The sequence below is a fragment of the Melitaea cinxia genome, chromosome 14 (assembly GCF_905220565.1).
Source record: "Melitaea cinxia chromosome 14, ilMelCinx1.1, whole genome shotgun sequence".
Lineage (NCBI taxonomy): Eukaryota > Metazoa > Arthropoda > Insecta > Lepidoptera > Nymphalidae > Melitaea > Melitaea cinxia.
This window is the reverse complement of record NC_059407.1, coordinates 10,468,269-10,484,312: the sequence shown is the minus strand read 5'-3', so window position 1 is coordinate 10,484,312 and position 16,044 is coordinate 10,468,269. Positions and strand designations below refer to the sequence as shown.

Sequence of the window (16,044 nt, the reverse complement as noted above, 5' to 3'; positions counted from 1 at the left end):
TTGGATTATTAAAAGTTAAATATTTGTTTCATATGAACATTATACCTGCATCGCCGCGTTGGCGCAACGGTCACAGCCATAGATTGTACCTGTTGCGCTGGCGGTTGCGGGTTCGATTCCCGCACATGACAAACATTTGTATTGGCCATACAGGTGTTTTCCGTGGTCTGGGTGTTTGTGCAGTCCTAGTGGGTCTTCCCACCGTGCCTCGGAGAGCACGTTAAGACGTCGGTCCCGGTTGTTATCATGTATACCTGATAGCGATCGTTACTCATAGTAGGGAATATATCCACCAACCCGCATTGGAGCAGCGTGGTGAATTAAGCGCTGACCCTTCTACATGGGGAAAGAGGCCTATGTCCAGTAGTGGGATATTACAGACTGAAGCGAAGCGTTATTATACCTGCTCTAATATATGTCTCCTCTCCAATTCTTGTCGATCTGGGCGACTTTGGATTTTTGCTTTAAGCAAATCTCCCGTTTTCGCTCTCTCTAATTGCATTCTTTGTTTAAAATAAGCTGGCGGCGTTTTCAACGCTGTAAATGAGAAAATATTTAAAATACTTGATACATTCGTCGAATAAGCTTAAATTTTTCGTATTTTATGATAACAAAAATGTTGATTTCTTTGCCAATCGGTTAGAAAATCTCATTAACCGCGGCATTTAGCCCGTAAATAAAATTCCTTCGCCCACGCGCGAGCTGCGACGGGAGCTGCGCAGGCGTTTGGGCGCCTAACCAAGACTCGTCATTTACATGATTAGTTGATTAGTAATAACGTTCTGTAATAGAACATTTTATTATCATTTGATAATAGACGAGAGATTTTAAAAGAACTTACGTGGCATGATCCCCTGGTCCACTAGTTGGTGGACCGGACGCCGCGTCATCAGCTTCACTTTTAACGCTGCAAAACAAAACAAATTAAACAGTAATATACACACAAATATCATTTTAATACATAATAATGCGTCGTCTTACAATATTACGCACTCTTTTCCTCAATAAGACGCTATAAATAATTAATTTTGCCTGTTACTGCATCAAAGGCGTATTGTAAACAAAATTTCAAGCGGATACAGAATACATATAAAATTATGGTCATAGCCATTTTCGTGCAAAGAAAATTTATGGAATATAGGCAACATAAAGAGTTATGACGCTATGTGACGAACTTTGACGTAACATAAGCGATGTGGACGATGTGTCAGATTGATCGGCACGTCGATCGATCGTTCCCTTACGATAATATTGATAGAGATGGCACATGGGTGTGGGCGCATACAAAACTATATTCATGTTTGCTGTAGACGAGTAAAGAGCAGAGAGAGACGGGCGGACAACGTTGGCAATGTGCCAATATAAATAAACACTGCACAAGGAAACTAGTGTTGTGCCGCGACCGTATTACAGACGAAACATTCACTACCAGTGGGCTGAATATTGTGGGTTACTGGGCGTTAACATTCAATTCGGTTTTCTTATACGCTTTTCAATATTTAATCATTTATATATATATATATATATATGCACCAATTGGTCGATTGCTAATCCCATGCTTTAACTATATAAGAATGTGGGATTAAGATTCTTTAAAATTTAACGATGTCGTTATATATGTAGGTATATCAACTGTTTTCGTGTATTCTGATGATGTACGTTATGAACATTTTTTATTGCTTTTCGTTAGACTGACGTTATGTGAGTAGAGGAAAATATATTAAAAGAACAGAATGGCGATTTAGTCATTTGTTTACGTGAGTTTTAATATAAACGGTTTAATGTGTAGGAGATAGGGCTGAGACGGCTTGTTTACTGGCGAGGCACGCGCAGACTGGCGGAGACTCTTGTATGGCCGGATGTAAGTGGCGCGCACCGCATTCTGATGCGAATATCGAGGAAAATTGATAATTGATGCACGAAGTTAACCTACTACCGATATGTTATGTTTTATTTAACGAATATCTTAACGTAATATGTCCAAAGTTTCAAAATAATAATCAACCACAAGCCAGTAGTGTGACCGTTACGCTAACGCATCAATATAAACATAAGCTAAGGCTTCAATCATCGTGATCGCGTAATCGCAGAATTTGGACCTCGACCCGTCAAAGCGTCCTTTCTCTTACGTTACTGTACTCACATTCCTTGTGCTTGCCCATGGCCGGCTGCAGCGGGCTGTCGTCCACGACCACCTTGGGCGGGGAGACGCGCGGCGGCGAGCTCGCCGGCTCGCTCGCGCCGCTAACGCTCGCTTGACGGCCGGCCATCTCCTCCGCACCCGAACTACATCGATAATCATGATCATTTTAAAATACAACTAAAAAAAATTATTTATTGTTGTTATTTATTTATATACTTTATTGCACAATTAAAATTATGTTAAAGAAAATAACGAATAAATTAACAAAGTGCAAAGGCGGTCTTATCACTAATAGAAATATCTTACAAATAATCCCTAATAATAATAGAAGAATTATTGATTATATGACACAACTAGACAAACGGCGTAAATATCTCAGAAACTTAGCTATTGAAATCAAAAAAGTATGAAAAATAACGATTTAAGCTACATGTTTTATATATATACGATGTACCTGTCAGGTGTTCTTAAAACCTTTTCTTCGTTTGTTTTATATATGACAGTATTTATAATCTATCTAGGTATATAGCATTAGAATAATAAACTCCTTGTAAATTACATTGATTTTTTTTAGAATTGTGTAATGTTGTTTCAAAAAAATCATAAAAGATCTTGGTAAACGATCCATTTTACTGGCATATTTATTTATTTCAGTATTATATTTTTGTTTCTACAGATTGTTTATGAATTGATTAAGATCGTGATTATTGTTTTCATGCCATTTTAAATACTACAGAAGAAGGAAAATTACAAAAAAATAATATTGATTACACATTTTACTATCAATATCTAGATTATCCAACATGAATTCTGAGAAACCTGAGTAAGTGAAGTTTGAAAATATGTAGATACATGTATCTTTTATTTATTTATCTAGGTCGGCAAACAAGCGTACGGTTCCCCAAATGGTAAGAGATTACCGTACCTATAGACGCCTGCAACACCAGAAGAATTGCAAGCGCGTTGCCGACCCTACCGCCAATTCCCCCAGGAGCTCTGGTCACCTTACTCACCTACAGGAACACAACAGTGCTTGAAAAAAGTTTTATTTAGCTGTGATCTTCTGTAAGTTCGAGGTAGGTACTATCCCAGTCAGGCTGCTCCATATTTTGAGCAGGAAATTTCCTCCTGTGCCCCCTACCTCAGTTAAAACTCAGGTACTCTTTTTTATTACAAAATATATTGTTATTTATCAAATGCACTGTCCAAAAACATAACTAAAATAGTTTTAGTTGAAAAAAGCTATTACCTGAAGGTGTCGTCTTCCGTAGGTGTCGAGGGAGTCTGAGGCGAGGCGGGCGACTGGGAGGGCGAAGGCACGCGACTTCGCTCGCGTCGAGGCTGCTTGAACCACTCAGGATATATAGCACTCAAAGTCTCTACCAAATCGTGGTCCAATGTCACGCGCCAAGACGCGCGGCCCTCAGAGCCCTCCGACCCTCCGCTTCCACCGCACGACGAACGGCTTTCTAAAATAATTTAATACATTTTATTTTCTACATATATGTGCATAATGTTAACCGACTTCCAAAAAGGAGGAGGCTGTCAATTCGACTGCATTTTTTATCAGTTACCTTATTAATTTTTACTGGGTGTACCGATTTTGATTATGATTTATTCCTAATAATGTGTAAGTACTATACTATTCGTTTTTATTTGTTTGCATATATAAAATTGTGATTATTCAATCATGGTAAATAGACACGCGTAGTAGAGCGTCAGCGTCGGAAGTAACGTAGTTTTGATAAAGTTTGGTGTGTCAGAGAGAAACGGTCCAATAAACCGCTCTCATTTATTGGTATGAAGGTTCAATGGGTTTATAGGAAATCTTACGCATTGGGTAATCGTGTTATATTAAAAAATGATAAAGCTTGTATAGTTTACTTTTGTATGTATCTTTTGAACTGTCAACTAACGTAAGTGCTTTTTAACCGAAAAAGGAGGAGGTTCTCAATTCGACTGTATTTTACATCAGAACTTTTGACTGGGTGGAGCGATTACGACAAATTTTCTTTTAATCGAAAGGTGGTGTGTGCCAATTGGTCCCATTTAAATTTATTTGAGATCTAACAACTACTTTTCGAGCTATATCTAATAATGCGTATTTAGTTGACTATTTTTTCGTCAACCTACGTTGTATTAAAGCATATAACTTTCTACTGGATGTACCGATTTTGATAATTCTTTTTTTGTTGGAAAGGAGATATCTCAAGTTTAGTACCATAATAAGGAAACAAGGATCTGATGATGGGATCCTAGAGAAATCGAGGGAAACTCTCGAAAATCCGCAATAACTTTTTACTGGGTGTACCGATTTTGATAATTCTTTTTTTGTTGGAAAAGAGATATCTCAAGTTTAGTACCATAATAAGGAAACAAGGATCTGATGATGGGATCCTAGAGAAATCGAGGGAAACTCTCGAAAATCCGCAATAACTTTTTACTGGGTGTACCGATTTTGATAATTCTTTTTTTGTTGGAAAGAAGATATCCCTAGTTTAGTACCATGATAAGGAAACCAGGATCTGATGATGGGATCCCAGAGAAATCGAGGGAACTTCTTGAAAATCCGCAATAACTTTTTATTAGCTGTACCGATTTTAATGATTTTTAATTTAATCGAAAGCCGATGTTTATCATGTGGTCACATTTAAATTTCATCGAGATCTGATAACTACTTTTTGAGTAATCTTTGATAATACGTTGTTACTTGACTATTTTTTCGTCGATCTACGTTGTATTATACGATGTAATTGAAGTCGGTTTTTTTTTTCGTTTGCGAGCAAACACAATTATGTTATATATATATGTAAGAAGTATAAAATTAGACACATTTTGACAAACAAAATTTTTGTTTTTAACCGACTTCAAAAAAAGGAGGAGGTTACTCAAATGGACCGTATATATGTTTTTTTTTATGTATGTTCGGGGATAACTCCGTCATTCATAGACCGATTTCGATAATTATTTTTTTTGTTGGAAAGGAGATATCCCTAGTTTGGTACCATGATAAGGAAACCAGTATCTGATGATGGGATCCCAGAGAAATCGAGGGAAGCTCTCGAAAATCCGCATAACTTTTTACTGGGTATACCGATTTTGATATTTATCATGTGGTCATATTTAAATTTCATCGAGATCTGATTACAACTTTTGGAGTACCTAATCTTTGATAATATGCGTATTTACTTGACATTTTTTTGTCTACCTACGTTGTATTACTTGTCTATATAATAGAAGTCGGTTTTTCTTCGTTTGCCTGCAAACACAACTATCATACTTCAACTTTTTAAACATTGTTACATGACACAAGGATAAATAACGATTGATTTAATGTAAATTGGACAATCGACCTTCTTAAATTTAAAAATACATTTAATTTTATTTAGAGCCTGAACTTTTATAAATGAACTAGCTGTACCCTGCGCGCATTGCTACACTTTTTTTTTGGCCGCACCAACTCTTTTGCTTTAGATCATGACATGATCAAATGCATAGTTTACGATTCTATAAAGGACATACAGACAAAATTAATTTACATATATAGAAGATTTATTTATGCGTAACTAGTTGTGCCTTACGGTTTCGACCGCGTTGGTTTGAAGAAGAAAAAAAGCGATCCTTCTTCTTCTTAAAGCATAACTTTGTTCCTCTTTAAATGGGCTATCCAACTCAGAGGATTTTTTTCTATTCGAACCAGTATTTCCCGAGATTAGCGCGTCTAAATAAACATACTTCAGGTTTATAATATTAGCACAGATTAAGATATACAAAACATATACCATAACATATAAACTATATATACTTATAGCGTAAAAACACTTTCGCGACGTAAATATTTGTATCGTGTACTGACACTCGACTGGATTTACAAAATAATCTAGAATGATTCAGTGAACTCAATCGATTGGACTTTTTTTTTAAATCAAGTCATAAGTAAATTTTTCATTTGTTGTATATTTAAGAACTTATTATATTTTCTTTAGTTCACACAAAATATTTTTTTAACGTACGCATATTTGACAACCAATAGGATATATTATGTCAATCCTTTTTCATTAGTAAATACTATTTTGCCTTTTAAAATCTAAAATACGTCATTATTCGAATACAACTGTAGATGTATCTTGTCGATTCAAAACCTTCTATAATTTGAGGAGAGAGTTTACCGTGTCGACGGTATAAACATTAAATGTTTGACACTTTCGAAACCCGTGAACATTTTGTATTGGAATTCTTTTTCCTTTAATTTTCCTTCCTTCTTTCTTTCCTTTAATTCGGGATCCAGCCGTTCTCGAGTTATAAGTGTTCGAAAAAACCCGACTTTGTTTTACATATTATAAGAAGGTTAAATATTAAGTTAATTAAAAAACATTAAGTCTAAAACTTATATTTTAAAACGTACATAAAAGTTTCACAATATTTTTAGAAATAATAATTTTTTAATGTAAATAAATATAATGTTAGAGAGATTACGTAAGATTTTAAACTTGCAGTAAAACCGTAGGTATACATACGGTAGGAAGTAAATAAATCATGCGCGTGAGTTATATGTTATAAAATTAAAATTTCTGTACACAAATCTTACAGTAACCAATAACAATTATTATATGATTAAGACATAACGCTCTCCGTGCTCTATTTACACACTAAACCTGTGATACACTGAACGTGTACCTAACGCTCCGAGCGTTTCTTGTAAAATACATTGGAATTTAGATTTATTTATATTTTTTATTCATATGATACATTACTTTGTGAGCGAGTCAAAATGCATGTAAATGTAAAAACATATCGAATGTTTGTCATTCAAGTATGAACATTTTCTAATTTCACGCAGAAAACGTTACCACTATTTGTAAAATGAAGACCACGACTTAATCCTTATTTACCTGTAACAACAAATGGCCTGTGTACGCAGCTAAGATCGTGAAATTCTATCAAAAGTGAAATCATTGATAAACAGATGAGTATAAGCATATTACGAATAACAATTTTGTAGGTCGATTATAAGACGAAGGGTGAATGCAACTGGCCTTGGCAGTTGTTACACAAGACCAGTAAGACATAAATCATATGTTACATTTCTTAAAATGTAACAGATTACAATTTTGTAAACAAACTGGCGCACGTGCGTGTGGACGGTGACTCACAGCGAACTTAGTGCTATGATAGCATATGTACTTAATCTTTGCCAATCGATATCATACTGAATTGTTTAAAATTTATAATATATTTAAAAAAAAATAGTTATAATTTGTTAAGTTTGATAGTTTATGACTCAAAGGCATAATAAAGACAAAAGTAAGTAAATAAATAAGTAAATAGTTAAAATTCTATATTAATATAAAAGGGAAAAAAAATGGGTATCAACTTAAATATAAACTATCAACTTTAACAAAAAAAAAAAAAACTATTAGCGAATAAATATATTAGTTAATAATATTTATATTAAATTTAATAAACATCACTATCCGCTATTACATCCTCAAATAAGCCATGATAACCATTTATATCGTCTTCTTAATTATAATTAGTGATGTCGAACGTAACCTATTACGTGGCGCGTGTTGTCACTTGCTACCTACTCTCACACAAGTTCCGTTTATTCATAAATTATTGATTCATTTAGTACTGGCTGATCAACTATTAATATTTTGTTAAAAACAATATCAGCACCTAACAATAATATGTATTAATATTATTTTAAAACTAGCTGTGCCCGCGACTTCGTCCGCGTGGAATTTAACAAAAAAGATGTTGTTCACTTCGCAGTTATAAAAAAAAAAAAAACTAAAATTAAAGTAGCCTAAGTTACTCCTTATTACATCAGTTACATGCCAGTAAAAGTCCCGTCAAAATCGGTCCAGCCGTTTCAGAGATTAGCCGGAACAAACAGACAGACAGACAGACAAAAATTATAAAAAAATGTTATTTTGGTATATGTACCGTGTATACATACATACATCCATTATCCATATGCATTTAGGAAAAAGAGGTTATTTTATTATTCAGACACTCCAATTTTATTTATTTGTATGTAGAGATCTATAATGAGTTAGGTTCAAGAAATGTTTAAGAATAGAATTGAATCCACGTCTACGAAATGGCCTTCTATTCACTTGCCTAAATATAAGCAATGCTTTTATCGATGCCAAATCTATTTTTCGCCTTTTCTGAGCGAACTCGTTTGTTAAACTCTTTCCGATTTTCTGAAGCATTTATAAGTAAAAAAAAAAATGGTCTACTTTCAACTAATGTAAAGTAAATGTAATTTGAATTCTTTTAATTTTGTAAAAACCCATACGTTGTACAACATTTTCGCACTCAAATCAAATGAGTATACAATTTTATTCAATTAGTTTTATTAACATATATAGTATTTATAATAATTATAATGTATTTACCTTATTGGTAGTGTAGCGCATATTTAAGCGCTAATGCCCTTTATTAGATTGTTAATTGGCGCCATAGTCTGCGTAACACACGTTTCATCTCCAGCTTCGTAGATCCTTTAGTAATAGTTATCTTTTATAATAGTATTATATTTAGACGACCATTTGATTCAGTTATACTGATATAGTTCGCGTCATGTAAAAAGAACGCTGGCCTTGAAGCTGCGCAGAAGCGATTTATCGGTCTATTTGGTGGTACGGGTAGGGGGACGGGAGTGTTTATCAGGTGTCGCATGCTCGCCGGTGTGCTATTGGTTGACAGCGGTTGACAGTTCGACGTCGACTCAAAATATTATCGCGCACAAAAGTTTTAAATTACAAAATTCTCCATTTACTATTTATTTCACTAAAAAACAATTATCAATTTATCATTTTAAACACATAAAAATTATTAAGATACGAATATCGGGAGTACAGATAATTATTATTTTTGAATACGACATTTCAATAACTAAAAAATTTGTTATTGCTTTTGTTTAAAAAAAAAATTGTGATTTTGTAAAGTGATAATTATTATACTTATTTAGTCCGAATTATTCGCACTTGTATTTCTAGTATTTTTTAATGTACCTGCCAATAACCATTATACGAAGCCGCGAGTGAAAGCCTAATTAAAAAATAAAACAGTAGTACTTGTGCGCGAGTATACCCATGCGCAAACGCACCCCCTCCAGTTTCTTTCAGCGTTCTTTTTACATGACGCGAACTATACTAGAGTACATTGTTAAGTACCGTAAAGCTGTGCCCGTCGGGTGCGTTTAGCATTATTATTATTATATTTAATAATACTAATAAATAAACTTTACGAAAAAACTATTTTCCGTGTAAACTATAGACTCACACTTTACTCCATTACGTCATTAAATTTCTAAGCCGTTTAAAGTTTACTAAGCTATTTTATTATATTTGACTAATAAAATATAAATAATTTGATTTATGTGATTGTAAAATTAAAAAAGAAATATTTTAACGTATGAAATAAAATTAAGTTTAAATAAATTTATAAATTTACAAAAACTATACAACTTAACTAAAAAAAAAAAAAAAAAAAAAAAATTGAGAAAGAAATGCATGCCTTCGTAATGTGTGAACCATCAAGCACGTCAATCAAAATGTCAACGTTGAAAGCGGCGCACGTGCCACTAGTCTCGCCTTAGTAGTACATACTATGTACCAACTACAAAGCATAGCAAAAAATATTCATATACAAGAATATTTGTTTGAATTTTTAGAAGATTAGGTTTTAGACTACAAATAACATAATGATACTTATAAAATTGTGATCAATTATTTTTACGTAATCATATTATCAAAACCACCGTAAAGGCAAATGGTATTATTTAGAGGGACATAACTTTACCTACATACCTCCTTGTTACCTCCTTGTTTGGTCAGAAGGTGAAGTAGGAACGTACTAGATACAAAGGCTAGGTCAGTGACAAAAACAAAACTTACACTAATGTTCCGTGAAATAATCGTGAGTGGAAGGCTGTATGGGTTACGTCACGTGTGCACGCGGCACTGACCACGTGGGCGCACGCCCACTAGCTGGATACACTTGTTTATCACTTCCTATTACCATAGCCCACTCACCTAGTCACATTAAAGTTTAAGGATGCAATGAGTTCCGTTTCACTTCTACATTATTTAGTACAGGGGCGCACTTGATTAATGGATTACATATAGCGTCTGATATCTAAACAAACGAATGCAATTAATAGTTGAACAGCTTACGCGATCTATTACGGTAGGACTGTAACGCGTATTATCATAATTTATTGGTATGATTTCACTGGAATTTCCTTTTTTTGCATTCTTTCTAGCAGTTCAGTATAGAGTAAATTTTTTTATAAATGTAGAAAATACAAATAAGGTACTAAAAATTTAGCGCCATTATCTATCTATTTGCCTCTTTGTCTGTGACATTGTAGATTCGATTTTATACGAAAGGTTTACTGATAAAAGCTTTTACTTATTGCGACAGTTTTAGGTCTCTCAAGAACTCTTATATAATTAGGTAAGGGAAGTGAACAAATCTACAGATCTGATTCAGTTGTTCTGTAGCCTGTTACTACAGACTTTGCAAGTAAACGCTGACATTGGCTTGAAGATGCACAATTGTTTTGAATACGTAGTAGATAGCACATACGAACATACGAACTGTTTACGAACTAAAAGCGAAAAAATCGTGTTTGATTTCTTCGAATTAGATTCGTGATGTGTTTAATAAAGCAGAAAAAAAGGATAATAAATTTATCTATCAATATGAACTCAATAAAGCGAAATTTATTTATATTAAAGTAAAAGTAAAAATTGAAGTGCTCCAATTAAATTTGTCCAAAATATGACATTTATTCAGTTGATAGAACACGTATGAATATTAATGTACTGTAACTTTTTTTTAAAGTCTAACTTTCATTAATTTTTAGACAAATAACAATAGTCTCATCAGTTCACAGCATTAAGCTAAATATGATTTGTGGGACAAATGTTGAAAACAACAGGCGACTGACCTCGTTCCGCGCAATGCCCGCTGCTAGACTTGTCGCTGAGCTACACAAGTAAAAACAGAATATTTACCATGAACACTTATATGCTACTATATGTTTTTTTTTTTTAATATTTTCATGTTAAAATAAAACATTGCTGCGTGACCTACATTCCGTCGTAAATACACTGAATCGCAAAGAAAAAGAGTCGGTTAAATATGTTCAATATCTTCAAAAGTACCTTTTTTTTACGTGGGGAAAATCTATCATGGATACCAGAATCCTCCAGCGCGGCGGCGCTAGAGGATTATGTCAGACTCCTATTGACTAAAAAAACTGCCACGTGTGAGCAGTCGTCCGCCTGGGTGGGGGGAGATAGGGTCACACTTGCATTTGCCACCTCGCCCCGGCGGTAGGCCCGGACAAAGCCTCCGGGCCCCGGCACAATAATGGGGTGTTAAGAATATTTAATGCCACATAAAATAATACTTATAGAATAGACGCCGCGTTGGCGCAACGGTTACAGCCATGGATTGTACATGTTGCGCTGGCGGTTGCGGGTTCGATCTCCGCATATGACGAACATTTGTATTGGTCATACAGGTGTTTGTCGTGGTCTGGATATTTGTGCAGTCCTTGTGGGTCTCCCCACCGTGCCTCGGAGAGCACGTTAAGCCGTCGGTCCCGGTTGTTATCATGTACACCTGATAGCGATCGTTACTCATAGTAGGGAATATATCCGCCAACCCGCATTGGAGCAGCGTAGTGGATTAAGCTCTGATCCTTCTCCTATATGGGGAAAGAGGCCTATGCCCAGTAGTGGGCTGAAGCAAAATAATACTTTAAACTTTTTTGTTTATTTTTGATAATTGCGTAAAAATTTGAAAATGTAAAATAATGGTCGTTTTTTGAATTTACTACCAAAAAAAAAAATTTAAATAATTTTTTTCGCGTTTGTTCAGTTTTGCATTAAAAAGAAAAAAAAACTTATAAATATGGTGTTTCTGCCTTATAAATTGTATTATTCGTAAGTCATCATGTTGTTAACCCCTGAAGAGTGTACCAGGATCCTGACAATGCTTAAAGATGGGCACAGTCAGCGAAATACAGCAAGAACTGTTGGTGTGACTCTTTCTACAGTTTAGCGAGTAGGTACTCCAGCTTTTCCATGAAACTGAATCCAATATTCGAAGATCAGAAACAGGCCGAACAAGGTGCGCGACGGCGCGGGAGGATCGCTACATGGTGTCAATCATTTTTAAGAAATCGCTTGGAGGAAACAATCTGAGTACGGAAACAATCTGAGTACGGATACAATAAGGCTGCGTCTGGCTGAAGCAAATTTAAAGCCATTAGGTCCTGCAAATGGCCCAAAACTAGAAAGAAACCACAGAAACTCAAGGTTGAGTTATGGTAGAGAACACGAGAATAGCACTCGGAATGATTGGTCAAGGGGTATGTTTTTAAACGAGTCTAAATTCGATTTATACAAGCATGATAGCAGTAAAGAAGTGTACAGAAGACCAGGAGAGCGCTATAACCAAGCCTGTATAGAAGAAAAAGAAACATGCGGCGGAGGCTTTGTTCACGTGTGTGCTGGGATTTCTTCCGAAAGCAGCACTAAGCTAGTGATGATAGAAAATGGAACTTTAACTGCAGAAAGATGTGTCACTGAAATTCTGAATGACTACGTTAGTCCAATTTTAGTGGACATGGTCGAGAAAGCCGTTTTTATGCATATAGGCCCATCGGCAGAATACACGTGGTGGTTTTTAGCCAGAAAGAGTTTGACACACCATTCCGGTTCCCCCGCGCGTGGGATCCTCGAAGATTATCCCCACGTAAAAAAGGTATGTTTGAAGATATTAAAGATTTTCTAACCGACCCTTTTTCTTTGCGGTCCAGTTTATTTTGACAGCTTCACGATTTAAACATAGTCAAATGAAAATTTAATATTTACTTAAAACGCATAATCGAATCAATGTATAGAGGACGTCAGAATGCACATCTCCTGGAATGATAAATTACTTACGTTTCATATACTGTTAATCGGAATGATAGACAGCAGTTCTGAAACGGGATGCCCATTGCACAACACAATATAGATTTGGCTTTCTGTGCTAGGCTAAATTCGGATCTCAATTGACTTTGTAAGTCGATGAATGAATCGCTAGCAATATTAAATGTTAGCACTCATTTTATTAACTAACTAATTAGTCTTATATCCAAAACATAAATTACAAATATAATATTCACGTGAAAAACATAATTCACCGAAAACATTTTACTCAATATAACATAGTCATTAAAATTCTAACAACCTCCATGAGAAGTTATCTTCGTACGTTAATACGCACATAAATATAACAAATCGTCTTGCACTGTTACTGATGATAAATAATTTATTGCATACATAAATGCTATCACAACAAGAAGGTATTGTCTTTTAAGACAGTTTAGAATAATTCGTGGCTGAAACCATTGCGGAGTGATGACGTAAAAGGATGTTTTCAGCGAGTCGGCAACAGCAGCCGTCTGTTTATCGTCGGGAAACAGTTAGAGCTACACCCAGATTTGCCTATACCGAAATGCAGCTGTAAAAACACACAGAATTACTCCACTTCTAGCATTCGCAATAAATGTACATACAATGTGATAGCTGGCCCGTTACGCAACTGGCGTAATGCGGCGCCCACGTAAATGGAAACATAACAACTGATTATAAACAAAGAAAAACTTCAACATATTTTGTTAATATATCACAAGGAACGATTTATCGTCGGTGATAGAACTGTGTTTTACGATCGGACGTGTAACAATTGTTATAACGGAATAAATCTTGTGCATGTGGCTAGTTCGCGTAATTCAAATTTTAAATTGAAAGATATAAATTTTGAAAATATATATTTTTTAATTGTTTTATTATTTGAACCGAATAACAATAATAAACTTATTGAGACGATATTTTTGTTTAGTTTTTGTAGTGGAACTATGTTATCCTTTAGTCGCCTCTTATGACAGCCACGGGAACAGGAGGAGGCTATATTCTTACTGCCGAACCACACAGCTCAGCTTTTATCTAGCCTATAGGTTACAAAAAGTAAGATAAAAAATCGCTACAACGCATTTTTTTTAAATTCTAAAAGACATTAAATGCCAACAATGTTAAAATTCCACAGCAATAATAACTAGTCTGTCGTCTAAATTAACAGAAAAAAAATTACGTAATATCAAGAAGAAAAAATAACTTTTGATATAACACATTCATCGGCTTCATATATTAAGTATCACGTTGGTTTCGCCCACACACATTACGACAATATACACGCTTTCGACTTTATGTAGTGTATATTAATTTCCACATATATTACAAAAAATACGTTTTTTTACACAACTATATCGGCAAAAAAATCGTACGGTTCACCTGACACGATTAGCTTATAGACCATGCCGACCATGACGTGTTGACTTGACTTTCCCCAGGAGCTCTGGTCACCTTACTCACCATAGGACCACTACACTGCTTGAAAATAGTATTAGTTAGCTGTGATCTTCTGTAAGGTCGAGGTACTTCCCCAGTCGGACTGCTACAAATTTTGAGCCTGATATTTCCTGCTGTGTCCTAACTCCTAACCTCCTCAGTTAATACGTAAACTGTAACGTAATAATAATCTTAAATTAAAAGTGTTTTATAATGTTCGCAATAATTCTAAGTTTGTCAACATTAAAACCGAACGCCGACGTAAATTGGTAAAAATGTATAGATGTTTCTTGGTCGCAGTCCACTATCTATTTCAATTTGATTTTGTGTGAGTGCAATAAAAATGATTTACTGCTCGTTTATATCTAAAGAATACACATACACGAGTATTTATATGTATACTAATTTTTTTTTTATTTTTTGGTAAATTATACAGTGAAATCTTCAAAAGTTACGACTTACGCACCCGACTAGAAAAAAGGTCAGGCTCAACCAGATAAGGATAGAATGGGGCATGCCAGATCCGGCAAGCTCTATCAGGACCAGGTCTGGTCCAAACAAGGATAGCCTGATGTAAAATATAATCAAAGCAGGTAAGGCATCACCGATACGATCAGGAAATCTCATCTCATCCTGGTCAGGTCAGACATATCTTCTGCGTTACATACCTTATCCGGTCCAGATCAGGTATGCCCGGTCCGATCCTTCTAAGGAACACGAAAAAATTTCTATTCGGGGCAATACTTGTAAAAATATACTTCTTCTTTTAATATATGTATACTTATTTAGACTTTTATAATTATAAAAATATTTATTCATATTATACTAATTATGTTATCTTTTATGAGTTTTCGTCTATTGCAAATTATTATTTCTCTTTGAAATTATTTGATGTTTCTTTTGTATTGCTGTGCGTAAGTTTCTATACTACGATATATAATATACTCGTACGTAGTATATACATATATTAGTTTTCAATTATGTGTACTATATATTACTAACTAGGCTCTGAGGTTTCACCCGCGTTGATTTGAGGAAAAAATTGCTTGAAATTGAACTAAAAATTTACCGACCGTCAATCATGTTGACGTTGTTTCAAAATTAAAGCCGTCATTTATATAACTTTAATATTTAATTAATTTACAAAAACAGAAGCATTATATTTTTTTTTTAAGTTGTGGATGCCATTAGAGCAAGCAATTATCTATAAAATGACATATAATTTATGTGGAGTAATTGTAAAGTTTTATTCTAAAAAGGGAGGCTTATATCTTAACCTTAGCGTAATATATATGATGTTAACGTGTAACACATTATGTACGTAAAGAACAAGTGTTATTTACGATTACGACAATTTGTATTAACATAAAAGTTCCTTTGTCATATTATACGTATGTATATTCTACGAGAAAAAATTATTATCTTAAATATTTTTATATAAAGACATACACCTAACCTGTTACTTTCAAAATCTTC

At 34.5% G+C, this 16,044-nt stretch overlaps 1 protein-coding gene and 1 long non-coding RNA gene across 2 annotated transcripts in view; one reads left to right on the top strand and one right to left on the bottom strand.

The window, feature by feature from the left end:
• The window catches only part of LOC123659957 (myocardin-related transcription factor B), a 44,395-nt gene that overhangs the window by 4,593 nt on the left and 23,758 nt on the right, over positions 1-16,044 (bottom strand). Inside the window, exons 2-5 of the mRNA XM_045595113.1 lie at positions 3,393-3,612; positions 2,144-2,286; positions 842-907; positions 404-537 (exon numbers count right to left, since the gene is read on the bottom strand). Coding sequence (XP_045451069.1) covers positions 404-537; positions 842-907; positions 2,144-2,286; positions 3,393-3,612 — 563 coding nt within the window. The remainder of the gene's footprint in view (positions 1-403; positions 538-841; positions 908-2,143; positions 2,287-3,392; positions 3,613-16,044) is intronic.
• On the top strand, positions 1,388-3,646 carry LOC123659958. Its single transcript, XR_006744107.1, has 3 exons — positions 1,388-1,445; positions 2,820-2,966; positions 3,415-3,646. It is a non-coding gene; the product is annotated as an uncharacterized LOC123659958 (long non-coding RNA).